Raw genomic sequence first — 27899 nt, 5'->3', positions numbered from 1 at the left:
TACCACCACAGTGCTGGGGGACAGTCCCTGCTGGTGAGAACGTTGGCCGCTGCCCTGTGTGCTCAGCCAGACTCTGACTCTCACTCCAGTGAGCCCCTCTTCCCCGAGCCTGGCCTGAGGCTCCCTGAGGGGCTCCCTTTCTTCCAGCAGGATCTGCAGGCCCTGTTCCCCAAGAGCAGCCCCACTTTGGGGGCGCGGGCTTGGCAGGAAGAACAGAAGCCACGGTGCCTACATCCACGTGGAGTTCTCCCCAACACACGCTGCCCCGCGTGGCCGAGAAGAGGAGCTGGGAGAGGACACCACCCACAAACCCCGACTTACCTGGACCTCTACACTGGGGAAGGCGCTGCAGTTTTTGGCTGCCGCCGGCCTTTGTACGGACCTTTGATGAGTGCAAGTGGGACCCAAGCATCTGGAGATCTCCATCTTCAGTGGTTTTAGCCCATAATTTGCTACCCACTTTAGAATAAAGAAAAGAACTATCATCTTGGGCAATTCAGGCTGAAGTGAATGACTGTCTGACTCATCTATGAAAATCTCGTCTTTGAAATCTGTCTCATGTTTGAAATGCGGGGCTCTTTGGTCCCACTGAGAGCATCCATTGCACGCAGATTCCTTCCCCGGGGCTGGGGAGAGAGAGATGCACAAGAAATATGGGCAGCGGGGAACAGAATTTGTTGAGTACCTGCTACTCCCTCGGCTGGGGGACACTGTTGTTCCCGCACATCATTTCAACCTTCCCCCACAAAATTCGGATGGAAACCCTGATGGGCCTAAAGTTCACACTGTAATCCAGTTAGGATCATTTCAGTCTCCTTGTCACAACCAGTTGCAAGAACGGGCAGGCTCCAGGCAGCCAGAGCGCGGCCTCCGGACTGGCCCAGCCAGGACCAAGCCGACCTCACTGCGTGGCAGAGGGAAGAAAGGTGGTCTGCCTTCTGGACGCACAAGAAGGGGGATTTCTGTTGCTTGCAACCAAAAGGATGTGGCACCACTAAGGACTTGACACAAAATATGCTTCAATTATTCGTCGATCTTATTTGACAGATACAATCGTCTTCATTTTACAGAGGAGGCCTTTGAGATTAAATGCAGCTGGGGGGGCACACTCAGGGCTCGAATCTAGGGGTATTTAACCCTTAGCAGTCATTCTAAGCAGGCTTGTCCTCACTTCCAAGTATGCGCCCCCCCCCCCCAAGCAGAGGCTGGCAGAGGAATTATTGCCTAGGGGGACATGTGCTGGTGCCGACAACTCATTACCTCTTGGCTTGAGCAGATTGTATCCTTTCTGGGCAACACCATGGAAGAGCAAGTCCTTCTTGAGCCCCTTCCTTGAGGGTGCTTCCTGTACCCTGAGCCTGGGAGAAAGAGTAAGATTACCTTGTGCACCCCCCCCCACCCCCCACCCCCCGCTTCCTTTTCATGTCGGTTTCTCTGTCTATCAAGTCAGGGGAAATTCCTTAGGCGGGATTTGCTGGGAGGCGGAAGGCGAGGCTGTGAGGCAGGTGGGGCAAACCTGCTGGGACCTCTCTTCTCCCACCTCGGTGAAAGGTTCCTGGGATCCGCACCATTTGGCACCATTTGGAAGCAGTTGGGCTGGCCTGGGGCATTCATTTCCGCCCCCTTCCCAGCCAGCCGGGCAGAGGCCCCCCTCCCCCAGGACAGAGTGGGAGTGCTGCCCCCGGGGACCTGGGGCACCTCCAGCTGACTCTCATTCTCTCGCCGCCGGGGTCAGGACTGCCAGTCCACTTCCCTGGCTGGGGCCTGAGTGCGTGAGGACAGGCCTGGTCCGCAGGCACCGCTGCCCACGTCCGGAAGAGCGGAAGGGGTCTCCCCGCCACGGGGCTGCTGACCTTACAGTTCCCACAGGGCAAGGGGGCTCCCAGACTCCCACGTCCTCCCACTTACCCGCGTCATTCCCTGTCTCTGCCTCCCTCGCTCGGGCCTTCCTCCTGGGTGCTACAGGGTCCTCCTGGCCCGACTGGGCTGCAGCTAGAGGACACGAGGCCCGTGGGCTAGGCTGAGTACCCCGTACCCCATCTCCCTTCATCCTCGCTGCTCCCAGTTCATAGCAGCGGTAAGAAGAGCAAAGGTTCCACCCAGGTCCCACGGATTCCAGGACCCTGCTCTGAGCCACTCCGCTATGTTTTTGATGTGGGAAGTGAGATACATGCTCTTAGGTCCTGGGAGCTGAGTCCTTTCATAAACACACCCATGCCTGCCACAACCAGCTGGCACTGTCACTATTCTTAGCCCCTCTGTGCCTGAATTTCTTCATCAGTAAAAGGGGGAGCTCACAGGCTACCTGCCACGTAGAACTGATTGTTATAACCTTTACATGGGACAGCCTTAGAGGAAGGGCTGGCCCATGATCAAGACTCGTGGTCATGGATCTTTTTGGCTCCTGTCATTATCAACATGTCTCGGCCACACCCGTTGCCCCCAGCCCTGCCCCCAGGCCTCACCTGGTGAGGTGCTCGCTCTGCCACCGAGTGGAGGCCGCCTCACAGCTCTCGCGGGGGCACTGCTCTCTCTGGCAGGGTCGTCTCTAAGGCTCTGAAAACAGGCAGTCTTTCCCGTCAGGGGCCTGTCAGCAGGCCCCCCCCCCCCCATCATCCCAGCCTCATCTGTTGATTAGGAGCTTTGCAAGGAGGAGCCTAAGGGACTAGATTCCTCAGACATTTCTGCCCCATCTCCTGCCGTAGACTCAGAGGGGACTCTGGCTTTTGAGCTGAAAAGGTACATGTGTATGGACTTGCCAGGACTTTCTTCACCAGCCACCCACCCGTCTTCCTGCTGGGCCTCTGGCCCTACCGGCAGCCCAACAGGCCGCCGTTCAGGTAGCCAATCGGGCACCTCCGTTTTGAGGGGAGGCAGGTCCGTTCATCACTGGACACAACTGGAAGGTGGCGATAGTTAAAGTCACCCAGGGCCCTGGCCCAGCTGAGACCTCTGGTGAGCTCTGTTAAAAAGGCCTGGCACTGCCCCTCCAGGGGCCCCCAGCTCTGGTTTCGGGAGGCCCGTTAAGTGGCCCTAGAGCAGCCTAGGCCCCTCACACTGAGTCAGTTCAGGCAGCACTGAAGGCCCAAGAGGCAGACCCTGGAATTATGAGGTTTCCCCTCAGGATTTGGGAAGGCTCCTGAAACCTGGTGGAGCTCCTTGAGGAGAGCCATGCCTGTGCATACACTCTCCCAGACCTCTGCCCCAGGACGGGGGCCACCCGCTGGCTGGGGCGAATGTCCTCACTCTGAAACGGGCTGTGAACAAGGGCCTGCGGGTCAGTGAGACGCCGAGTTGCTGACGGAGTTCCTGGCCCCTTCTGCTCACAAGCACTGTGGAGTCTGGGATCTCCCCAGTCAGACCTCTAGAGGCTCCTTCTAGTTGCTGAGGTGGGTATTTTATGCCGGACAGATTTGATAGGTTGTGATTGGAGAGAAACACCCCAGGGCCACCCTCCGGCCCGTATCCCGCCCCTGCCAACCTTGGGAAGCTGCAGCAAGAGCCCAGCAGACACCCTAATAGCTCGCTCCTTTGTCCCTGAGAGACCTTCCAGGATAAGCTCTCCTGCCTCACAGCCATGGTGGGTTTCAATCCACGGGGTCCTTAGGACCCAGACAGGGGTCAAACCTGGGATAGCCAGGCAGAGCCAAAGGTTGGGGAAGAGGCCAGGGGTACCCCCCAGAGCTGAAAGCAGGTCTGCCAGTGCAGTTCCTCCCCCTAGAGGCCAGGGCTGGAGGCACCCACAGGACACTCCTCACTGAGGACCCTGCCCCATGCCCCCTGGCCCTGGGTTCTGGGGCCCGGGGCCTGGCCCAGGGCACTGCAAGATCTACAAAAGACCAGGAGACACATGGAAACAACATCCTGCATGTTATTAGGGAGGGAGTCAAACCATTCTGGCCACCGAGGGGGCTGTGGGCTGGGAAGGACAGAGTTTCTTGGGCTGACTTCTTTGCTTGAGCATCTTTGGCTTTTCTTTCGAGAGGGCTGCATTTTCCAGGTCTTTTCTGGACTGGTTCTTCAGAGAGGACACTAGTAAGGCACACTGAAACAGGGGTTGGGGGTTATAGCACCCCAGCCACAGCAGGGGACACACACACACACACACACACACACACACACACACACACACACACACACACACGAGAGACTCCATCTACTAGGATCCTGGACTCCTGTTTCTGTCCCTAGAATGCGTCCTGGGGCACAGACCCGTGGGCCAATCCTGTTAATAATAGGTACCATGTGTGGAGGGCTTGGGATGCAGCGGGCCCTGGGCCAGTGAAAGCCTGAGCATCTCAGACCCTCAAATCAGGTCGGGCAAGTGCTCTCTTATCCCCATTTCACAAATGAGGAAACCAAAGCTCCGGGAGTTTAAGGGACTTGCCCAAGGCCACACTACTAGTATATAGAGGACCTTCCATTCAAACCCAGGTGGGTACGGCTCCAGAGCCAGTGCTCTTCCATAAGTGGACCGGCATCTGCATCTGCTGCTCAGCTCACGGCCTGCCCGGGGCTAACTCTGGAGGCTGGCAGAACAGTGTGTCATACTTGGTTGCTTTGCCCACACATTTCTCAACTGCCTGCAAGGTTCCCCAGTAATTATTTCAACTGAAGCACTAGGAGATACCATTGGAATGCAAATGACACCCTAGGAAGGGTGGATTAAACCATTATTGCCCTGGAAGACCTTGTGGATGGCTTTATCAGAGGAGGGACCTGAAGAGAAGGGGTTTTTAAAAAAGCAACAAAGAGGGGCCCTTTCAGGGAGGCACAGGAGGGGAGCTGATCCAACCGACAGGGAGGAAAAGGGCGTGAGGCGGCGGCCCTGCCCCCAGGAGCTCACGACGTGCTTTTCCGCGATGGCAGTAGTTAAAGTCTCCGCGGCCTGACCATGCCGCCTGCCTGCTCTGTCCACCCCCATGGCTTGAACCGCCCAAGCCTTCTTTCCCCACCTGTCTGAAGGACACCTCCACTTGTTATCCACAGGCCCACAAACTCACCTCTGTCCCAGGCCACCCTCCCAGCACCAACCTCGCTTCTTCCTCCTGTTCTCTGTCTCTTGGTCAAGGCACCACTGTCAACCATGCCCCCCAGTGAGAAACGTGGGATTTCTTCTGCCTCACCCCATACAGTCAGCCACAAGTTCGGTCAGTTCGTCCCCAAATGTTTTCACGTGTGTTCCCTTATTTCCATTATCATTGCTACTGACAAGATCTTGCCCCTCTCTGCCTCTGAGTCTCACCTTGAACTGCTCATCTCCCTTCTCTGAGGAAGTTACATTTCGGTGAGTCTTGAACAACAGGGAGAGATCTGGGTGGGATGACAGATAGAGCACACGGCAGGTGCCAAGGCCCCCAGTCTAGGGTGAGCTGGGTGTGTTCAAGGAACTCAGAGGCCAGAACGTACAGCTCACAGACCTAAACCCAGTGACTTACAGGAGACCCTTGTGTTTCGGCTGAAGCCTTGGGGGTCAGTGGATCGGGACGTGAGGAGGGAAGCTGACGTGGGATGAGTCATGTCACCCAAAAGATACGCCGAAGGCTGAACCCCTGGTTCCCGTGACTGTGACCTTACTTGGAATAGGGTCTCTGTAGATGTAATTAAGATGCTAGTTAATGAGGCTGTGCTGGAGAAGGGTGGGCCCCTAATCTAATATGACTGGTATCACCACAGGAGGAAAAGGGAGGACAGCTATGTGACTATGGAGACAGAGATTGAGCAGTGCTGCCAGGAGCCGAGGAATGCTAAGAATTGTCAGTTGACAAGGACACCCTCCTTGGCCCAACTTTAGTCAGGCCCCTCTGAGCCCTCTTCTCAACTAGGCGTCAACTAGGCTAAACCCAGTGTTAGAAAGAATCCTGCTAAGTCAGGATTCTCCCCCCGCCCTTGATATTTGATCAAGTTCTTCATCACCCACCCTGATGTCTCAGTCCGTGACCTGCCTTCTGCAAGCATCCCGCTGAGTCCGTTTAGCAAGGATGCCCCTAGCCTTGGCAGCTGACCAAGTTTTTCTTAGTAATTCCCATCCATGACTCTCACTCTGCTCATTGGCTAAACATCTCCTGCTGTCTTTGCTGTGTCTGGAGTTGAGTTCATTTCCTCTCCCTTATTGCAATGATCTTGCACAAAGCCTTCCTTGAAATTTTAACAAGCAGCCGGTGCAATGTTTTTTTCTCTAACACCAGCTGCTACCGAGGGATTCTACTCAGAGTCTTCAGAGGGAACGTGGCCCTTCTGACACCTCGATTTCAGACTTCTAGCCTCTGGAACATTGAAACAGCACATGCCCGTTGTTTCAAGCCACCTAGCTCGTGGGACTCTGTATGGCAGTCCCAGAAATAACACAGAAGCCAGAGCAGTCATCTGCCTCGCCGCTAAGACATACCTTTTGGGAGTAGTTGAGAGCCTTTTCCAGCTCAGACAGGATGGCGTTGATGTCATCACTTTCGTAAATGCCTGGAAACAAAGCCCATCCTGAGTGTGGGGGAGGGGTGCAGATACCCCCAAGGGTCCACATGTGTGCACAGCAGGGCTGTGTGGAGGTGATCTGAGCTGGTGGGGCAGGGTGGGGTCTTAGTGGGCTGAGCTGACCAGCCCCCATGCTGATACAGCCCAGTGGTAGTTATAGTGAGGTTACCAACAGTGGGGATGCCCACGGGACCCAGCACCCTGGCACCCAGACTAGAGCTTGCACCCACGGGAGAGTAGGTTAGGAGCAAGGGTTCTGGTCCTGCAGTGAGTGAAATCACCCACCCTGGGATTATGGAAAGCGGCTAATGTCTGCAGTGAATACTGATGACTAGTTCGAGAGGAACTAAAGTGTAATGACTAAGGAGACAGGCCCCGAAGTTGGCCTGCCTGGGTGTGGCTCCTGGTGGAACCCACTCACTGCCTGTGTCCGACATTTAGGGAATGTGGGGGAGGGGAAGAGAGCTTTTGCGGCATCAGCTCACAATAATTCTTATGCCCAAGTGGCATATTTTGGGATGGCATATTCTGATCCCCTACAACTATCACAATAAAAACAGGTGTTGCCCTGTGTTCCATGTACAACTGCCTTGTCGCCCACCTGTGTGAACAGCCCCCTTTGGGAGATCTAAGCTCAGAGGCCTTCAGTGTCCCTTCCAGCTCCGACATTCTGAAGTATTTAAAAATAATTTTACTTTTTTTTTTTTACTTAAAAAGTTATGGTAAAACATATGTAACCTCAAGTGTACCATTTTAACTGTTTTCAAGCACAGGGGCAGCAACCCTGCTGCGCGGGGCATGCCCACCGCTGCGCCCCCCGTGAGTGCGCACTGACTGTGGACAGCGGCTGCCCACTTCCCTATGTGACTTTCACACGCGCTTTCCTGGAATACGCCCATGGCACAGGGGAAGGCTGGTGCTGAGATGCCCAGGGAGCAAGAGGTGGAGGAGCCAGCCAACACTCACGCACCCGTGTCTCCAAACCAGTGGAAGCGGCCACCGGCCGCCCGGGCGACCTCTCGGTAGGCAGCGGCCGTGTCGGCGCGGCTGGCATAGCAGGCAGGGGGCGTGGTGTCCATCCGTGGCTCACTCACGTAGAAGAGACACACGTTCAGCTGGAGGTCGCAGCCCCCACAGGCCTCAGCCATGTAGGCGCTGAGCGTGGGCTGTGGGGAGACAGGGCCGAGGGCTGTTGAAGCTGCTGGCCTCAGGTCAGGTCAGTTCAGCCTGATCATCTCTCTGGAGGGCCTACTGTGTGCCGGGTCTAGCACTTGGCGCTGAGGGTAGAAGGATGAATGAGCTGGGTCACAATTTCTCTATCTCACTAGGGTCTGGCCGGGGAGCTGGACCCGGGAGCCTGGTTATGACCTGGGAGCTTGTTAGAAATGCAGACACTCAGGCCCCAGGCCCCACCTGGAACCGGGATCTGCATGTGAACCGCACCCCCAGGTGAGTCCTAGGCTGCACATTAAGCCGAGTCTGGGAAACCATGCTGGAGAAAGAGCGGAGAGGCGTCTGTCTACAGGAAGGGGGGGGTCGTGAAGAACTGGGATGCCCAGGACGGGGAACCCCTACCGTGTCCTGGTCAGGGATGCCCCCCGTGAAGAGGTAGATGCCCTGTGATTGCTGCTTGTCTTTGTCTTTGAAGTCCACTTCCACTGCCTTCCGCAGGGCACCGAGGACGTTCCTGCTGCCCTGACACTGCAGGCTCAGGGCCCACCTGGGAGGAGGAAAGGCCACGCTGAGCGGGGCCGGGCGAGACCAGGAGCAGAGGCAGAGGTTTCCAGGTTCACGCCCATGTCTGTTGGAGGGCAGGGATCCCCCTTCCCAGTGGAGAGGGGGGCGGAGAAACGACCCCACCCAGGCTGCCCTCCGACACGGCAGGCACAGCCTCTGCCCGTCACCTACTGCCAGGCGCTTTGTAAGCTGTCGTGGCTCATGGGCACCATCTCGGGCCTCCAGCTTTCGACTGTGCTTCCAAACCTTGGAGGGGAGGAAAGAGGGCTTGTTCTTAGGCAGGAGCTTGGTCCACTCCGTGCCCCAGGTCTTTGGCCTCTTCTAACGAGGCCAAAATCCTGATTACACCTCCAAAATGTTGGGGTGTCATTGGCCTGGGCCAGCCGAGATCTCCTTGCTGGTCATGACCTGCCCCAGGACAGTCGCGGTGCAGGCAGAGCTGGGCTCTCAGTCGAGGCAGAGCCAGGAGCAGCTCTGGCCAGACTTCCCTCCTGCCGGGCTTGGCTGAGTGAACCCCCTCTCCCTTCTTAACCTCCCTAGCACTGATTCACACTCACGACACGGTTCCACCCTCTGTCCAAACCATAGTCTGTTCTTTAATATGCATCATGTCAGCCTATGAGGCAGAATTTAAGTCCCTGAGAAGAGGACCCATCCCCTTCATCAAAGAACAGGCGACTTCTCTGTGGCTCACGTTGATTCCTCCACCTGGACTCGGCCTCATCAGGCCAGTGTCCGCTGAGACCTTGCGACGCCCGTCTCCACTGAGCCACAAGCTCGTGGTTTAATGCCCGCGTGCCGAATGCCCAGCAGCGACGGGTACAGGGCAGGCTTTCGGTAAAAGTTTGTTGAACGGTGGATGAATAAATGGATAAATGAATGGAAATGTTGCCTAAAATGTTTCTCTAAGCATTTTTTTCTTGGAATTTATTAGGAAAAAATTAGGCTGTGGTACAGAATAATATATAATGTTAACTGCTGACTTAATAGGTTTAGAACACTCCCTATTAGGTGTGAAGTTGTGTAAAAATGTATAGTTTAAGTGGGTTCCTACTTAATTAGTTAAAATGGATGAAATTAAAAATATTTATAAAACTATGTATATATTTAAATTATACAGAACTATACATATTTAAATTACATATGACTATATAGCATATAATTTAAATAGTTACATAATTAAAAATATATAGTTAACTATATATAAAATATTAAAAATTTTATTTATATTTTAATTTTAGATATAAATTATATAATTTAAATATATATATACTTTTATATAGTTATACCTATATAACTTAATTATATATAGCTACACATAAAATTAAAATTTAGAAATAGAATCCTAAATGAAATATTGTGCCTTGCTAAACCCAACTTAGGAACTAAGACAGGGCACGCCTGGGGCCCTGCTTTTTCTCGCCTGTGTTTACCAGCTTGGAAGCCAAATGGGGCAATGGGCGGGGTTATTTTATTCCGGCTGATGGAGCAGAGTGTTTTGGGGCTGCTTATTACCTTCTCCCCAGTGGGACTGTTCTGCAGCTGTTTAATTATTCAATGCCCCAAACCCGATCATTCGAATCAGATAAACAGACACCGTCCCAGGACGCTGGGCGCTCAGAACATCTGTCGCACAGCCCTGCCCGAAGCCTCAGCCCAGCGGAGAGGCCCAGCACTCCGACCTCCCCACCGGGACCCGGGATCCAGAGCTTACGCGACAAGGTTGAAGGCATCCTTGTTGGACAGTTGCTCCTCCAGCAGAAGTCGCAGGGAGTGCTGGATATGAATAATGTACGTGGAATTGGTCGCAGAGATATCGAGCAGTATAACCACCCTCAACAGAAACACAAGCTTTAGGTGGAGAACCGAATCTCCCAGATAGTGTTCATTTTGTTCCATTTTACTATTTAAAGTGTTTTCCAGGGCAACTTTGCATGCCAGATCCACAGCTGGCCAAATTTTTCTCCGTGGTTTGAGGTCAACGGAGGTGGGTTTACAGCAGTAGACTTAGGGGGTCGTGGAACCTTCTCTCTCAGGAGGTCATGTCATGGAACAAAGTCTCATGGTAAAGATGGTTTAAGGGGCAGAGGCCGCATATAATGATTTTCGTATCTTTCCTTGTTTTAAAGTCCTAGCATCCAGAATTATTATAGGCTGGGGTCTTTGAAGGAAAAACAGAAACATGGTAAGCAAGTTAGATGTGGAATTTCCTGTGTCTGGGCCTCTGGGGAAATGCTTGTATCTTTTTGTTTCCTTTCTCTGTTTTAAGATCTCTAGCCCCATTCAGTTTTCTCCTTCCCCTATTTCAAACCTTATATTCCCACCCCCCTCCCTCTGTTCTCATTTTGAGACATCTATAGACAGCAAAAGAAAATCTACAGAATTTAGAATCAGAAGACCTTGGTTCAAGTCCCACTTCCTGAGTGGCCTTAGGCAAGTCACAAAACCTCTCTGATCCTTGGAATGCTTACTATAAACTACGGTGTTTATAATAAGACTCCTCATAGGGCTGCATTAATAATTAAAGGATATAATACTTTAATTATTATAGTATTACAAAGTACACTATTTTGTAAAAGTAACACATCAAATAAGGTATGGGGTGATAATAATGGTTATAATGAATACCTACCGTCTCTCCCTACTCAGCATCCATTACTTCTTCTGGCAACAGCATCCTGATTTTCCTTTGGGACACACCTCTGCCTCTATCAGTCCATTTATTGTGGGTAGAGCTGACCCTACCCCAAGCTTTGAGAGTGGGCATTTACCCTAGGGAATCAGAATATGATGCCACCCTGGCAGGGTGAAGAGCTCATGGATGGGCCCTTGCCCCAAGCTCTGGGAATGCTAAAACTGGTAAAAAGTAAGTTGGGAGCCACCTGGAGGGGAAAGCCTGCCTGAAAACAAAGCCATCAGAGAAGAAAGCAGAGATGAGAGGTGGAGGTAGATTCCTGACATACATGAAGCTCTGGATCGAGCCAGGCCTGAAGACAGCTAGCAGATCTACTCTGCAATTCTCAGGTACCTTAACCAGACTTCACTGTTTTGTTTAAGACAATTTGCACTTAGTTCCTGTTGCTTCTTAACTGAAAGAATCCTGAGTAACACAATGATAACATTATTGACATTGATGATGATGCTGGTGCCTTTTTCCTCCAGGGGTTCTGCTGACTGACTTGCTGGTCCTTAGCCTAAGTGATGGCTTCTGATGCTACCAAAACAGGGAATCCAGGAGTTGGGTAAGTGCTCTGTCACACACCAAACCCATGCAGGACAAGAACACTACTTAGGGGAAGGTACCTTTTTTCGCAGACGGTGCCCCAGATCCTTCTGCTGGCCAACGAGAGCCACTCAATCCGCCTCTCGTACGTCCGAATAGCTCTGCTGAGCTGTTTCTGCAAACCCATGGGCCACACAGGGTGAGCAACTGCACACAGCGTGGCCGATTAAGGGGTCTGAGAGGAAACGGGTGTACCCCAGTTGGCTTCTGGGAATGGTGTGTCAAGGCCGTGGGTAGAAACATTCCACTAAATCATGGACAAATCTGCCATCAGACCATGAAGAGAAAAGTCAAAGTATTTTATTGCCCCATATTGGGGAGGAGGTAGACCTTGTCTCAAAGGATTAGAGGGTTTTTAAAAAAAATATTACTATGGGCTTTTGTTTGAGGCATTCAGGTCTCTGCCTGGGGATGGATGGGGTGGAGAAAGCTCCAGAGGTGCCTGTGGGTGGAGCACAGTCTCTGTTTACAAGAGAGAATTCGGTCAGTGGCTTGGCATCTCCACATCACTCGGTGCCTTCCTCCCATTCCCCCTTCCCGCACCCCACATTCCGACTGGCTGGACCCGCTGCTGACCTGGTACTCGTAGAGGAAGGGCAGGTCCACGTGAACATTCCTCACGGTCCCATCGTGCCACTGGAACGGTATCATTGCCTTCTGCACGCAGGCGAGGCCAGGAGGGGCGCAGGTCAGTGGACGCACACCGGCGGGAAGAATTTTAAGTTTAATTTGGGCATTGCGACTCTGACCACATCTGGGGTCAGATTATGTCCCCCACCCCCGCCCCACCAGGTCACTGCCTTGTCTGGAGCTGGCAGCAGAGGGCCCGCAGGACAGTGGCCCCGAACGGACCGTCCCTGATGGCAAGTCAGGCTGCCGTTTGGGAGGCTCTTCTGCACCTGGGGTCTTTATTACAAAATCTGGTTGGAAATTTTGGTGATAACAGAGTCAGAGACCTTGAAAACATACTGGCCATGGGTTCTTCGGTTGGGGAACCCAGGGAGGCCTTCATGAACACTGAAAATCAAATTGGTTCGCCTTGTTCTTTCATTCTCCACCAAGCTGTCATACTTGTATCTCCAGCCATCACGCCGTCCGCCTGCTCATCCGGCCGTCCACTGCTCGAGTCACCCACCTCTCTTCCCTTTACTCGTCCATCTTGCCACTCATCTCTCCATTCATCATTCCTTCCACTTCTCCCTCCCTCTGTTCACATTTCCTTCCTTCCTCCATTCATCCACCCATCCGCCTATGTTTCCGTGCATTGATCAACATTTTCATCTATCTACTCATCCATCCATCCATCCATCCATCCATCCATCCATCCATCCATCCATCCATCGTTTCCTTCTTTCCACCCACTCACTTGTCCAGTAAACATTCATTGACTGCAGACTTGTACTACATATTGGGGATACAGAGCTTTTCCTTTTAAAGGGCTGGTGCTCTGGTGAGATTTGCACATGTAACAAATACACACATTGACACGTTCCAGGAGCTACGGCAGAAGTCTGTGCCAGGTGCAGCAAGGACACAAAGGGTGAGTGTGTTCTGCGTGGGGTGGAGGGAAACCTTCACAGTGGAGGTGACTGCGGTGCCCAGTTTACTCCCTCTTGCCCCATCCCCCAGGTTTCATCTTCAGATGAGTGGAGAGCCTGCATCGCACTCGGCCCTCAGGCCCACGCTCCTCAGGCTCTGCTTTAGGACTCTTATTTTCTGAACATTTAAGAAGGGAAATGCCACAAAGGAGTTCCCCTGCACGGGATGGAGAGAGTCTGAGTCTGAGTCACCTTGTGGATAGTGGATGATACTGTTTTCTGGAGAATAGGCACAAATTCCTTGATGGGAGAGTATGTGTTGGGTGCCAGGACCTGATAAAGGCTTAGCTTCTTGGCTGTAAAAATAAATGGTGGGGTTTGAGGCACCGCTCGTGAAGTCCCAGAGGGCAGTCAGTGACCTGAGTCCCGCTTCTGCCCTCTGTGGGGATTTACCTTTCAGGCCGTTGACCTTCAGCCATTCTGCAGAAGTCTTGTCCAAGTTTGGGAACTCAATTGTGAGGGGAGCTTCGTGCTTTGGGGATTTAGGCAGGAGACCTCTGAGCGGCCCTTTTGCAATCTCTGTGGAAATCTGAATTAAAATTTAAAATTTTCATTACATAACCATATTTTAGAGCTGCAAAGTCCTCAGTCTCCCCCACCTACCCAGTTCCCCCAAGGGGAGAATCTTAAAGATTTAATTTATTGCCCCTTTCTGGAGATTTCTGTTATTTCCAGGGGAGGAGAAAGATGCATCCAGCAACTCACTTCCTTTTTCATTTGCTCACCTTCCTGGCCCTGTCCCCACTCTTAACATTAGGATCGGAACACTGGCCTCCAGATGACAGGTGGCCTCTCAGTGGGTGCATAACATCAGGCTTCAGGAAACTAAAAAGTATCCCTACACCAAAACATGTCGGGAGCTCTGATCTAGCCCAGCCTTCCCTGCCCACATTTATAAACTGAAAACCTGAGGTTCTGAGAGGTTAAATCACACAGCTCACGAAGAAGTGAAATGTAGAACCACAATTCCCAAACTTTGGACATCTGAGCACCATTTTCATGAATTTTGCTATATCTGAATACCATTGTACTATTATGTACTCAGTTTATTTTTAAATCAAACATACGGCATTAAAGCTTTTTTTCTATTCAATTTTATTTACTTTTGAAAACAGACTCCTTTTTTGTATTTAAATAACTTTTTCATATTTAAATAATTTTAATAGAAAGATCTATTACTACCATAATGAGCTAATTTTAATAGAAAGATCTATTACTACCATAATGAGCTACCATAATGATGCCCTACAGTCATCTTGCAAACCCCACGTGCACGTGCATTTCACTTTGGGAAATTCCTAACGAGAGTCTGGCACTGGCAGACCTGGGTTCCGTCAGGCTCTGCGCTTCTCTCTCTGTGATCCTGAGCTCACTGTTTAACCTGGTGACTTCAGTTTGCTCATCTGTAAGATGGGGTTGATCACATACCTACCTGATATACTGTTGTTGCAGGGATAAAATAAGGCGTTTAGAGAAGCAAGCATTGTGCCCCTTACATTGTGTGCTCAGCAAGTGAGCGCTGTGATTATAACGCGAATGCATCGTGGTTACGCACAAGCACAACCGGTGGAAGAGCGGGACTGCAGCTGAAGCCCCTGCCCAGGTGCTGTGCCTCTCACTGCAACCAGCCAGGACGAATGCCTCCCAGCGCTCTTTGTCCACAGCCAAGTCCACTGTGCCATCTAAACAGCCTAGAGCTTCTAGGGTGCTTGAGCTCCCTGCCCATGACAGACGAACTGTCGCTGAGCAGGGGCTGGCCCTGAGTGAGGGCTGGGGTGAAAGACCACCTCCTAGATGGCCTACTCTGTGTGGTTGAGGCTTCATTACTCTCCAGATTGGGAGGAGAAGGAGATGGAAGGGGAGACAGGAGCCTGCTGGACTTTCCCTGAAATGCATTTTTCAGTTTGAAGACCCACCAGGACCTTCTGGGGCAGTGGGAGGCCCATTGAGCGCACCCAGCCCGTCTCTCCCTTCCAGGACATGGGAGCTCAACAGCCCTGCCCTCTGACATACAGGTGAGGAAGAAGAACGGAGTGAGGCCAGCTGAGTGCCTTCTGGAGTAGGTCCCAGAATTGTCCCTCCCACCTACCTCTTTCATCACACCTGTGAGCTCCTCACAAGGGGCACTACGGCGCAGGACTTGGACGTGGCTCAGGAGGCTCTGGGCCTTCTGCATCTCCGCCAACAGCTCCTGGACCTCGGGGCTGGCACAGATCTGGGGGTGTTAGGAGCAGTCAGCCATCCAGAGGCCACCCAGCCACCAGCAGTAGCCAAGGAAAGAGAGGCAAGTGGCACGTCAAGTCCTTGAGCCGAGTGGCAGACTGTTTGAACCTGACCGCCTAGGGGGTCAGCATACCAGACAGAGCTCTCAAATGCAGTGGTCTTTTGTACAGCACTGGCCTGCAGTGTTTTTAAACAAGTGAAGGGTTGTCCAACCTTAAAAATGTGAAGAAACACTTGATACCCTCTAGCAGGCCTACAATAATAATAATAATTTTGAAAGAACTATAATAAATGTTGGCCAGAATGTGGAGAACCGAAACTCTTGTGCACTGCTGGTGGGAACGTAAAAGGGTGCAGCTGCTGTGGAAAACAGTTTGGTGGCTCCTGAAAAAATTAAACAGAATCACTCTATGACTGAGCATTGCCCTCCTAGGTATACACCTCAAATGCTGGAGGACAGGGACTGGGGTACTTGTAAACTAATATTCATGGCAGCTCACAATAGCCGAAAGGTGGAAACAGCCCAAACGTCCATCACCTGATGAATGGATAGAGGAAGGGTTAGCATATCCAGGAAATGGAACATTATCACCACAAAAAGGAATAAAGTACTGATACCTGCTACAACATAGATGGGCCTTGAAAACATCACCCTAAGTGAAAGAAGCCAGACACAAAAGGTATATTATTCCACTTAAATGAAATGTCCGGGCTAAATAAATCCACAGAGTCAGAAGGCAGATGAGGGGATACCAGGAGCTGTCCTTTCGGGTGATGAGTGTGTTCTGGATCTACATAGAGGTGGTGGCTTAACCACCTTGACTGTATAAATACCACTAGTTGTGCACTTTAAAGTGGTTAACTTTATGCTATGTGAATTTCACCTCATTTTTTTTTTTTTTAATGAAAAAATAACACACATAAAATAATCCAGATTTCTGGTTCTTCTTGAAAAACTCGAAGGACCTGGCACCACAGGCTGCATTCCTGAAGAGCAGTGCCTGTGGGGCTGAGCAGGGCGCCTCTTCAGATGGGCAGGTGCTGTCTAGTTCACCACAGTCCCCACCACTCTCTGTTGCCCCCACCAGAGTCAGTTATCATTTTTTGTCATTCTTGCAGTTGTGTTGCTCATATTAAAGAAGACAATGAAATTTGTTGTACCTCATATCTCCATCAAGAGTGGAAAAACAACACATAAGCCAAGAGGGGCACAGGTTTTAAATGAAATATCTCTTAAATCAGCCAGTTCTATTTATTTACTGGACTTTTCTAGCCCCCGTAGCCTGCAACCCCTACAAACAGAATCTGGGCAATGAGGTAACAAGAAGGATGTTACTGAAAAGAAATGTTTCCTGATGTTGGCTCCCCCGTGTGACATGCTACATTTTGTGACCCCTGAACGTACTTGTGAGAGGCAGCTATTCGTTTCCTCGTGGCTATTAACCGCCAGCAGGCAATACACTGCCTGTGAGCTGAGGGAATGGTTGGCGTCTCAATCTGCCAAATGGACTTACACATACATTCGCTGTTGCCTCCACTGTGGACGCGGGGTATGTGATGTTATGAACTGGGACAAGGGCACTGTGGATGGACTGGTACAGAACGGATCGCTGTGGGTCCCCTGCAGGAGCAAGGGTCTGTCTAGGAGAGAGAACTGAGGCCACTGACTCAGACTCAGAGTTTTGATGGGGCCCACATGGATGGCATCTGAAAAGACTCAGGATTCTACCCACTTGGCTTTAAAAGGCCTCCATCCTCATAGGCATGCAAACAGCTCATCATACTTGCTGACAAAAGGATCTCTTGTGACTCCATGTCCCTGTTCTTCCCACACGTTCATTTTAACCTGATTATACCTGTGTAAGCCCATTGAGCTTGGGGAAGGCGGGGAAGCAAGTACACAGCATGGTCTGTCCTGGCCCAGATCCCCCCGGCACAAGAGCAGCAGGCAGGGAGGAGAGCAGCCGGGGGGGGGGGGGGGGGAGCCTACCTCTGTCTCTGAGGTGTAGCAGTGGTAATGGCCCCCAACAGCCTCCGCAAGGTTCTTCAGGACAGCCTGCGGGGATGGCCGCAGGGTCACCCTCACTCGCCCAATGCCAAACTCCAACAAGCTTTCTCCTTGACAGGGCCTCCCAACTCTCTAACACTCCCCAGCTAACCAAAGGGAGAGCTAGGCACAAGGAGAACCCGTTCTGGCCCACAGCTTGGGGCCTGTCCACGCAGGGAGTCTCACAGGCTGGCCCCGCTCACTATGGCCTATCCAAGGGAAACCTCGGAAAGTCTCGGGTACTTACAAGCGGCACCTGGTCCTCACATTTGTAGGTGACAATGTGGGTGTGGAGGCCCCTGCCCATGGTGGACTGCTGGATGTAGTCAGACAGGATCTCAGCAGGCTGATCTGGGCTGGGGGAAGACGGAGGAAGGTAATGGGCACCCCCTCATGGGGCCATTTCAGAGCAAAGTGATACTTTCTAGGGAACATCTGCAGGGTCTAACCAAACACCTGGGTCCCAGGTCACTGTGTAAGGTGCAGGGTGGAATGAACCACAGACCTGGCCTGCTCTGCTGGCCCTGTGACTGATGCCCCATGAACATAGTTCTTCTGTCAAGCATGTGTCAGGAGTCATGCTTGGTGCTCTTTCTTCTAACAGTGGTTTGGTTCTCTGGCCCCTCCGTGTAGTCTGTTACTGGCTTAGGAAAGGACACCTACCAGCTTCCCAATATGGTGACCAGAGAATTCAGCCCCTTCAGAGCGAAGATTTTCCTCAGGGCTTGTAGCAGATTGCTGCCTCTATCAGGCTGCAGCTTCTTTACCCAGAGCTTGAATTCCTGCAGGCTGGGGAGGCAATAACGCAGACAACAGCAATCTAATCACAGCTCTCTTCCAGGGTGCCAGGCCCGGGGCAAATGCGAGCTCAGTTAAGCCTGATGATAACTCTTTGAGGTGGATGACTTTATTCCCATTTTACAGATGAGGAGACTAAGGCTCAGAGTTAGGACTTGCCAAGATGAAACGGTAAGCAACTGGCAACACTTAGAATCGAAACCAGGTCTGACTCTAGGACCTGAGCTTCTAGAAATCCTGTTGTCAGAGGGTCTAGGGGTAAGATTCTTCTTCCACCCACCCCCTAACCCCCCAACTCTCCTGGGAGGAAGACGTCAGCCTGAAGCATGGAGGTAACCCCCTAATACTCCGAATGCTCTAAGAGAAGGCCGTGGATGTGTGGCTGCATCTCATGTGGATTGGGATACACACCACTGGTAACAGGGAAAGCAACTCAACACAGTGCTTTCTTTTTAAATACCTCACATGGTACTAGTGATAGAGTTCTGCTCTTTTCCTGTCTTTTTAGTCTGAGCAAAAACCCCATAATCTCAGCTTGTTGCCAGAAGTCTGTCTTTTGTTAGAATAACTGTTGAGTCTCCCTTCTAAACAGAGAAAGAACAAATTCAGGCCTAGTGCCTCTGCTAGCCAACAGGCTTCAAGCTGGAATTTAATATCATCATTTGGTTTGCTTTCCTTGTATTTATTTTTTGGCTACTTTCTAATTATGGCAAGGACTCTGGGCTTCTCAGTTACGGTGCTAACAGAGAGTTTCCTTCAACCACAAACAGGGTTGATATAAAGAAAATCGATAACAAAGCAAGCGGTGCAGATCAAATAATAGTACATGTGGCAGAAATATGATGAAAATCACGTAAGTCCAGGAATGACTGAAGCTGAGGAACTCCAGGCTAGATGATCTCAAGGTCACTTCCGGGTTGGACAGTGGGATCAGGGGTCTAATTAAGGTGGAAATCACAGCAAAAAAATGTTCTCATTGCCCGGCCGGGCATGGCTCAGTGGTTGAGCTTCGACCTATAAGCCAAGAGGTCGTGGTTCGATTCCCAGTCAGGGCATGTGCCCGGGTTGTGGGCTCGATTCCCAGTCGGGGGTGTGCAAGAGGCAGGCGATCAATGACTCTCTCATCATTGATGTTTCTATCTGTCTCTCTCTCTCCCTTTCTCTCTCTCTAAAAATCAATAAAAACATATTTTTAAAAATGCTCTCATTCACTGAGTACCTGCCACAAGCCAGGTACTTATTTTTCATTTCATCTTCACAACAACTCAGTGAGGGGCAGGTATCCTTGACCTCGTTCTGCTCATGAGAGAGGTGAAGGACTGGTCAAGGTCACCCAGTAACTGTCAGGGCCAGGATTCAAAGCCAGCACTGCTAGAACTAAGCACCTCTCTACTGGAACAGGGTCCTCTTCACAGCCAGTGCTGGCAGGGAGACCTCCATCCCAGAATCCAACGCGTGGATTTTCCTGGACTCTGCTCTGGAATCTAACCCTGCCTCTGCCGCTTTGGGCATGTTCCCCAGCCTAAGTCACAGGTTCCTCATCTGCAAAGTGGGGCAAGAATCAAAGTGCCTAGTGTGGTACTTTACAAATGGTGGGTGAGCAAGGATATTCCCTTCATGGGAAAATTTCTACTCAGTAGTGTAAGTAGAAACTCTTACATACCTTCCCTCTCCTGGCTCCCCGAAATCCCACATAAAGGACTAGCTAAATTGTAGTATATCTATGCAGTGGACTACTACATAGCCATTGAAAAGAACGGGGCAGCCGAGGATGGGTGGCTCGGTTGGCTGGAGCACCTTCCTGTGCACTCAGGTTCGATTCCTGGTCAGGGCACATACCTAGGTTGCAGGTTTCATCCCCAGTCGGGGTACATACAGGAGGCTACCAATCAATGTTTCTCTCTCTCCCCCTTCCTCTCTCTAAAGTCAATAAAAAAAATATGGCTGGGTGCGGATTTAATAAAAACAATGAGGCGGCCCTGTATGCGAGGGAGAGAAGGCTATTCAAGGGTAGGTGGGGAGCCTTCTGCAGGCCCGCGTGATGTGCTCCCGTTGGCGTTTGAATAAACGGGGCTGAAGGCACAGGCGCCTGGGGCGGGCTGGGCGAGTGCACAGCTGCTGCTGGGGGGAGGGGGGGCTCGTTTGCTATGATCACATCCTCCAATAATGTTTGAATTTCTGAAGATGAGTATGTATTATTTTCATAATAAAACTATCTGCTAGCGCGCTGGGTAAAAATGGTGTTTCGTGGTTGTCTTGTCTTTCCACCTGGCGGACCGCTTGCGGGGTGACCCTTTCCCCCAAAGCTCCCGGCGTTTCTGCTCTTATCTGTGACTCGTCTTTGCACTGACTCATCCGACAGGGTCCCTGAACCGCGCCGAAGCCGCCAGCCCTCGGGGAGCGGCCGCCCGGGCCCGCGGCGCGGCCGCAGCACTCACGCGGAGGCGCCGACGTCCACCGGGTGCGGCCAGAGCGCGCGGGCGGCGCCGCCGAAGCTCAGCGCGAACAGCGTCTCCTTGCGGCTCAGCTGCTCGTCCGCCAGGCGCTGCGGAGAGGCGCGGGCGGCGTCGGCGGGCGGGCGGGGAGCCTCGTTCCCGCGGCGCGGCGGCCTCCCCGTCACCGCAGGGGCCGCCCGCCCGCCGGCTGGGGGGGGGGGCAGAAACGGGAGGGGGGCCTTCCCCGAGGAAACGGGGGGGGGGGGGCGGCGGCGGGAAGCCAGCCCGAGTCTCCCTCAGGCACACTTTGCCCTCGGTCCCCTAAACTCTGAGGGTCCCCAGGAGACTTGCAGCCGGGGGAGCAGCAGGACTCCCCGCAGCCTCTGGACCGGCCTCCGAGCCCACGCGGCCGCCGGGTCCTGCGGGGAGTGCGGTCCCGTCCGCTCTAATCTGGCCGAGGTTCCCTCCCGCCTCCCTCCCGCCTCCCCGGGAACGGGGACCGCCGGCTCTCCCGTCTCCCCGGGACGCAGCGCCCCACTCGCCCGCACTGCGGGGAGGAGCAAGCAATGAACTGCTGAGCTTAGAAAGTAGGTTCAGTGGCACAGGAGCCTGGGACAGACCGACGGATCTCGGCGGAGGCGGGCGGGGAGACACTAACCAAAGAATTTATATTCAGACCATAGTGTGGGGAGGGGCTGGGGAGGGAGTGGAAGCGGTTACTGGGGAAAAAAGGAGACATCTGTAATCTTTTCAACAATGAGTTTTTAAAAATTAATAATAAAGGGGGAATTCCCCACTGGGCACACGCGCAGCGGGAGCCAAGACGGCGCAGGGGAGGTGCTGCCGCGGGAGGCAGGTGCCCCGGGAGCCAAGGCGGCGCCCACGAGGGGCGGAGCCCAGCCTGGGAAAAGGACCGGATTGGACAAGCGACACAGGACTCACCTGGGAAAGGGATTGGTCGGGGGAGGACCCCCGCGAGCCCCTGGAAGACTTGGAAGTTGATTGGTTAGTTTGAAAGAGGCCTGGTCCCTCCAAGCCGGAGGCAGTGAACTGAACAGGGGCGCGCGCTCTTTGTCTCTGTGTCTCGGTCTCTGACATGCTCCCCCCCCCCCCCCGTGTTCTCCCCCCGTGGCAGCCGCATGGCCCTAGCAGCCGCCTGGAGTCCTGCAGCCACGTGGGCTCCAAACTCGGACTCCAAGCGCAGCCCGGGTACAGCCCCGCAGCGCCAACCAGACGCAGCCGGGAACCGGCCACACTGGCAGGCAGGGCGGGGACAGGCGCGGGCTAAGCTGCGGCCCGCACAGGAGCTCTGGACGCTGCCTTTGCTCTGGGTCTGCTGAAGACAAGGCCCGTCTCCTTGCACAGGGGACGAAACTGAACGCAGGCCAGCCCTCAGACTTCGCGTCCACGGCAAGCCTTACGGCTGAACCTCAGCCTCCCGTGCGTGGGTCCCTGGGGTGCTTCCCTTGCGACCGTGAACCGGCCTCACTTCCACCGGCAACATCCTCCCCTCGCTAACTGCAGACTGCGCTCTCTTCCCGAGCGGCTCGCCAGGCGGCTGCCCACCTGGGTCAGGTGTGGGTGGCGTGCGCGCGCCTTGCCTACGGATCTGAGTGTGCGCTCTGCTTGAGCCCTGAACCGCAGCTCCCAGAGAGAAGAGAGACGGGGTAGTCATTTCTCTCCGAGCATGTGAGCTGGGGATGGAGCAACGGGCACAACACCGGCCTGTTTGATTGGTGTTCTTAAGCTGTAGCTGGTGAATATCCGAGAGAAAGATACCTCCTTCCTCTTCTTCCCCCAGCTGGAAATTTCACCTGCATGCCACCAGCATGTGTTGGCTTACATTAGACCAGCCCCCTTGGGGGATCTCTGGAAACTCAGCCCTGAGGACTCCTGAAGGCGAGCTTGCACTCACGACTGTTCCCTGACACCTACTGAGACCAGGAACAGGGCACGACTCTGGATAACTGCCCCATGTTGAACCCTATAAAGACTGAATTGGCTCTTGCTGCTAAGGCCCCTATCCAAAGCTATAGGGGTTCCTGTAAGAAAACAGTGCCCCCATGTTACTTTACAGAGACCACAGAGGTCTTTTCTATGCCAGACTTTGTACCAAGCACTTAGCTTGCATGGGGACCTGTCTCCCTCTTGCAACCCTGTGATGGGCCACTGTTATCATCCCCATTTTACAGATGAGGTAACTAAGGCACAGGGAGGTTAGATAATGCAGTCACAGAGCCCAAGGTGGTAGAGGGGGCTGAGATTTGACTCTAGTCATCTGATTCTAGAGTTCCCAGCTTCTCTGTTACGGGCATGCTGGAGAAAGCAGAGCGGGCTGGGCAGCCTGTGCTGTGTGCTGTGTGGTACTGTCCAGGGAACAAGCTGTGGGAGGGGAGGAAGGACCTACAGGGAATCTTGAGACAAAGTCAAGTTAGTGGGGAGAGAATACTAGAAGCTCACACTGCAAGGGAAAATGACTGAGGTTGGGTTTCTTTAACTGTAGGTGCTAATTAAGTGTGAACTGTGCTTAGTAAAACAAGTCATTTTGCATTTGCTATAAACCAGGCCAGGAGCCAGCACACAAAGGGGAGGGAGGGGTGGTGGGAGTGGTTCGGGGTCCTCTGTGCCAGAGACTCACCAGGAGGTCATTCTGGAATTCTTCTTTCCTGGGGCCACTGCTGATGGCTGAGGCATCGATGAGGATGCCGACACTGGACCCCTTGATGAGGCCAAATGCCTAAAACCAAAGAGGGCACCCAGAGATAACCAGCCGGCTCTGCTCCTCCAAAGCCTTTGAGTGCTCCGAGAGGGAATTTCTAACCCTCCGACCTCAACAAGCAGCAGTAAAGGGAAAACAAAGCCCAGGTCCTGGCTGCTGCTCCTGCTCTGTGGTGGCCTGTTCTTTGTGTGTTTTTTCACTGATATTTACTGCCTACTCTTATGAAATGATGCACACTCACTGGATAAAATCTGGAGCCTGTAGAAAAGCATCCTCTGTAAGAGACAAGGTTTGACATCTCACTACATCAGCGCATCTAATCCCGCTTCTCTAGATCCTCACTTATTTCCTCTTCTCTGCCGCTCGGAGCCAGGCGTGCTCTGCTCGCCGCTGCCCGGGTCTGAGCTGATGTGTCTCTGACCGCCCCTGCCTCTCCGTCAGTGCTGTGGCTTCTGCACGGATCGGGGGTCGCAGTTCCACCTCATGCTTTTTGCTGTAAGTCCTGCTTCACTGGACACCCAGTTTCCCTGACAGTTCACCTTCCTGCTCCAGAAGTGAGTATTTTATGCTCTCATACCTCCAATGTTCTCTTTCTGCATTCTCTTGGCCTCCGATTTCACTGAGAAAACAGAAACAAACTAAAGAAGTTTTTCTCTTCATCTTTCCAGCAGAATCTGCCCCTGTGCCCACACACTTTGCCTTTTTCCTGTTACAAGGCTCTAAAGCTAACCCCCGAGCCCTAAGGCCAACCCTCCGGCTGCACCAGCAGATCCTCTCCTGTCAAACTGGGACTGTGCTTCTGCAGCCCTCTTCTCCACAGGACAGGCAGCGACAGTGCCATCCACACAGGGACAACCCTTCCGGGCCCACCTGTCTCCTGTTGCCACTTGATTCTCTGCCCTCCTTGTTAGCAGTGCTTCACGCCCCCCCTTCTGTGACCCATGCAAGTGGGGACTCCTCTAAAGCCACATTTATCAAGGCGACCAACAACCTCGCTCTTGCCAAACCCAACGGTCAAGTCTAAGTTCTCAACGTTCTGAGCAGCATCGGACACAGTTTGAAACCAGTGGGAAACTCCTAATACACACTGGCCCTTCCTTCCGCTCGCTGGCCAGTCCTGTCTCCTTGGCCAGCCAAACTCCCCTCCTCATCCTGAAGACTAGACCTTGGCGCCCTGGGCACTTGTTCCTGCACGTGTGGGCCACGGGCTGACAGCACCGCCATGCCCTGGGAGCTTGTGAGATGCGGCACCTCGGGTCCCACCCAGACTTACCTAATGAGAGTCTGCATTTTAACAAGACCTCCCTCCCCCCAGGGGTCGGGCTGCACAAAAACTTTTGGGAAGCACTGGGTTAGTGCTCTTTCTCTTCTGTCTACACCAGGGTTTGCCAGCCTCTGCACTACAGTGTCGGCCAGATAATTCTCCTTGGTAGGGAGCTGGCCTGAGCACTGTGGGACATTAGCAGCTTCCCTGACAACCTCCCTTCTCAGTCGTGACAATGAAAATTTCTCCAGAAAATGCCTAAAAGCATCTGCTGGAGGAAAACAGGCTAAAACAAATTCGAGAGTGAGTCAAATTCAAACTTTCAGGAGGATTCTGTGCAGATGATCAGCCTTAGTCTGATAAATCTCACTAAGGGTCTGTGGCTAAGTGGTCCAGGGGACATGTCTTCTCACCTGCCCAGATTTGTGTCCTCTCTGGTAACAGCACTCTGGCTTCTTATGTAGTACACTTCATGAGGTTTAGGGGGGTACCCACTCTCTTCTGCTCCTCTGCTTCCCCAGGAATGAGCACTAGTTCCAGCCCTACCCAGTTAGTATCTCATCCCTGGGCGATGGAGATTGGTCTAAACTGGCCCAGTGAGAGCTAATCCTAGGAACTGAGGGGGTGTACTGAGAAAGGTAGGTGAGGTGCCTATCGGCACGTCACTCTAGCTGGTGACATGTAAGCTTAAAGCTGCTGATGACCATCACCCCAAGCCTGGGACAGCCTTCCTGAGAATAAAACCAACCCAAGGACAGCGGAACCCAGAGACAAAGAGGTGGCATCGTCTGAGCCCTAGATACAGCTGTGTCTGGATTTTCAGTTCATCTAGGTCAAGAAATTTTTTTTTGCCGAAGACAATTTAAATTGGAGGTCTATGGCACCCGAAAGGGTCTAACAAATACAGAGGGAATGAGGGAAAGGGGCAAAGCATGAAGTCCACCTGTGTTACCTTTTTGCTGCTTTCTGTGAGCCACTGAATTCTCTGTTGATAGAGTTCAATAGCTCTGTCAAAACACCAGGAAGACTTGTCACCCAAGATCAGCTTTGTCACTGAGCAACAGCCACTCACATGGAAGGAAAGCGTGGATGGGGTTCATTTTCAATGCATCCAAGGCGGGGGGAGAATGTGGGGCAAGATTTAGCAGAGGAAATGAGGCCGTTACTTTGGCAGGAGCACTGTGGGAGCTGCTCCGGGATGCTGTGTACACCAGAGACTGGGTGTAGTGAGACCAGAGTGGGCTCCAAGTGGGGGCAGGGCTGCGGAGGGGTTCTCGTGAGGAAGGTGGAAAAACACTCCTGCTCTTCACAGATCTGTGTTCTCTCAGGGGGGACTTGGCGGTCACCTGGAGCTGACCATAAAGCAGGAGTGGGGGACATCCAGCCCGGAATCATGTGGTCTGGCCCTGCCAAGGCCTCACCAAAGAGCAGCAGTTCCAGCCATCACATTAGGGGTGAGTTAATGAAATGCCTGACCAAATATAGCAGGCTAATTTTTAAGTTGATAATTTTGTATGACCCTCCAATGATATAAATATCCAAATGGCCCTTGGCAGAAAAAAGGTTCCCCACTCCTGCCATAAAGGCACACCTGAGGCCACCCAGCACCTCCTCAGTGCACTGATGAACAAAACACTTAGTTCCCAGAACAAGGAGCAAACCATTCCAGTGGCTGTTTGGAGACCAGCACGTAATAGATGCTCAACTTAAAGACTTGGCCACTGGAATTTAACTGATTTGCCCTCATTGAAGTGAGGTGGGATTGGGGGGCCTAGAGAAGGATAAGGAAGGTCTTTGGTATGAAACCGTGGGGCAGCGGGTGGTGTTGGTTTCCAGGCATCCGTGAGCGTGAATGGGGCTGAGGGCGTGAACAGGGAGGCATGCCTGTCTGGAGGTCCAGCTTTGCCATTTACTAGCTGTGTGACCTTGGGCAGGTTTGCTAACTTCTCCCAGCCCCATTTCATCATCTCCAGCATGAAGATAATAACGGGACTCTATCCAAGTCAACTTCCCAAACGTCAATTTACTGAAAGCCAGTCCCTTGAAAATCAATTTGTCAGGTGACCTATGAACTGAATAGACTCGAATATTCCTTAAAATGCTCCATTCACAATTAAAGCCAACTAAGCAAAATATTGCAGAATTCTTTAAAACCTATTTAAACCTTCCAACCCCCCCAAATTGCTATAAAAGTTACAGTCAAAACGTTTTGATAAATTTGGCGAATCAGTCACTTAGCAATTGACTTTTAGTTAACTTTAGAGTAATACGATATTTCAGGTTGTGAGGACTGAGATGATGCATGCAGCCCTTAGAATTGCTGACACATGAACAAATGTTAGCTATTAATTATTACTATGGCTTGGTAGGAAACCTCGGGAAAACAGCAGCCATGTGCCATAGACTGCATAGCAGGATGGAATGTACACATAGGCATTTTGGTTAATCTTTTGGGAGTTGGGAGCCTGTGTGTTTTGACAAACGTTTACAGAAGTCTGAACCCAGCCCACAGGTCACTGAAAGTGGTCTCACTGAGCCGTTACACAGCAGAGGAGGCCGAGTTTTATGTGTTTATCCAAAGGAAGCATCACTGTTAGAAGGCCGAGAAAAACTGAGATGGTCCAACTAGATGGTCCAAAACTGGTCTAGCTCTAGTTTTCTTTTTTTCTATTTGAGAAAAAAGGAAACGAGCCAGAAGTGGGAAGAGACTCTCCCAAAGTCCCAGAGATTGTCATTTGAACAGAGTGGCTTCAAGGCGCTGACAGGAGGCAATCCTAAGCTCGGGGCTGGGGGGGGGACTGAGAAGCACTTACTCAGAGAGCTGTGATTCGAACCGGAGGATGACTGGAGTTGAGAAGCGCACGTTCTTCGCAGCACTGCTGCTCTCCTCCCTGAAGAGGCAAAGCCTTAGGAAGGGCTCTGGCCTGGTGGCCAGTGTCTGGGTGTGTCCCAGAGGGCTGGGGAGAGGGTGGCTTTACACTTACAACACAGTTGTGCCCTGGCTGATCAGGTCAGCCAAGGTGAGCTTCTCAAACTTCAAACTGTGAGTCGAAAGCCAGTCCTGCGAGTCTTCCCACGCTGAAGGCTGGGTCTCCTCTCCCCGCAGCCTCTGTGAGAGGGAAGCCAGAGTCTGTCCAACCAACCAACCAACCAACCAACCAACCAACCAACCAACCAACCAACCAACCAACCAACCGTGGAAGGAGGGCGAGGCTGAGAACGCCTGGCTCTCGGTCCTCTCCCCACAGATGCCCGAGGGCTGCCAGCTCACACAGGTCCTACCTGAGCACAGTCTGTGCAAGATCTGGCCTTGCTGAAGGAGCT

The 27899-nt window shown here is 52.4% G+C and overlaps 1 protein-coding gene across 1 annotated transcript in view; it reads right to left on the bottom strand.

Moving 5' to 3' along the window:
- VWA3A (von Willebrand factor A domain containing 3A) overlaps positions 1-27899 on the bottom strand; it is a 45311-nt gene that overhangs the window by 5874 nt on the left and 11538 nt on the right. Inside the window, 23 exon segments of the mRNA XM_087815230.1 lie at positions 322-459; positions 1261-1358; positions 1909-1992; positions 2466-2556; positions 3893-4045; positions 6389-6459; positions 7442-7637; positions 8047-8191; positions 8380-8454; positions 9923-10042; positions 11512-11606; positions 12068-12148; positions 13282-13385; positions 13483-13618; positions 15179-15304; positions 17303-17368; positions 17607-17715; positions 18023-18148; positions 20596-20702; positions 23231-23329; positions 25528-25582; positions 27389-27466; positions 27560-27684. Coding sequence (XP_087671356.1) covers positions 322-459; positions 1261-1358; positions 1909-1992; positions 2466-2556; positions 3893-4045; positions 6389-6459; positions 7442-7637; positions 8047-8191; positions 8380-8454; positions 9923-10042; positions 11512-11606; positions 12068-12148; positions 13282-13385; positions 13483-13618; positions 15179-15304; positions 17303-17368; positions 17607-17715; positions 18023-18148; positions 20596-20702; positions 23231-23329; positions 25528-25582; positions 27389-27466; positions 27560-27684 — 2478 coding nt within the window.

Source organism: Miniopterus natalensis, chromosome 3, assembly GCF_054644295.1.
Source record: "Miniopterus natalensis isolate mMinNat1 chromosome 3, mMinNat1.hap1, whole genome shotgun sequence".
In the NCBI taxonomy this organism is placed as follows: Eukaryota; Metazoa; Chordata; class Mammalia; order Chiroptera; family Miniopteridae; genus Miniopterus; species Miniopterus natalensis.
The sequence above is the reverse complement of the archived record's forward strand: the minus strand, read 5'-3'. Positions and strand labels throughout refer to the sequence as shown.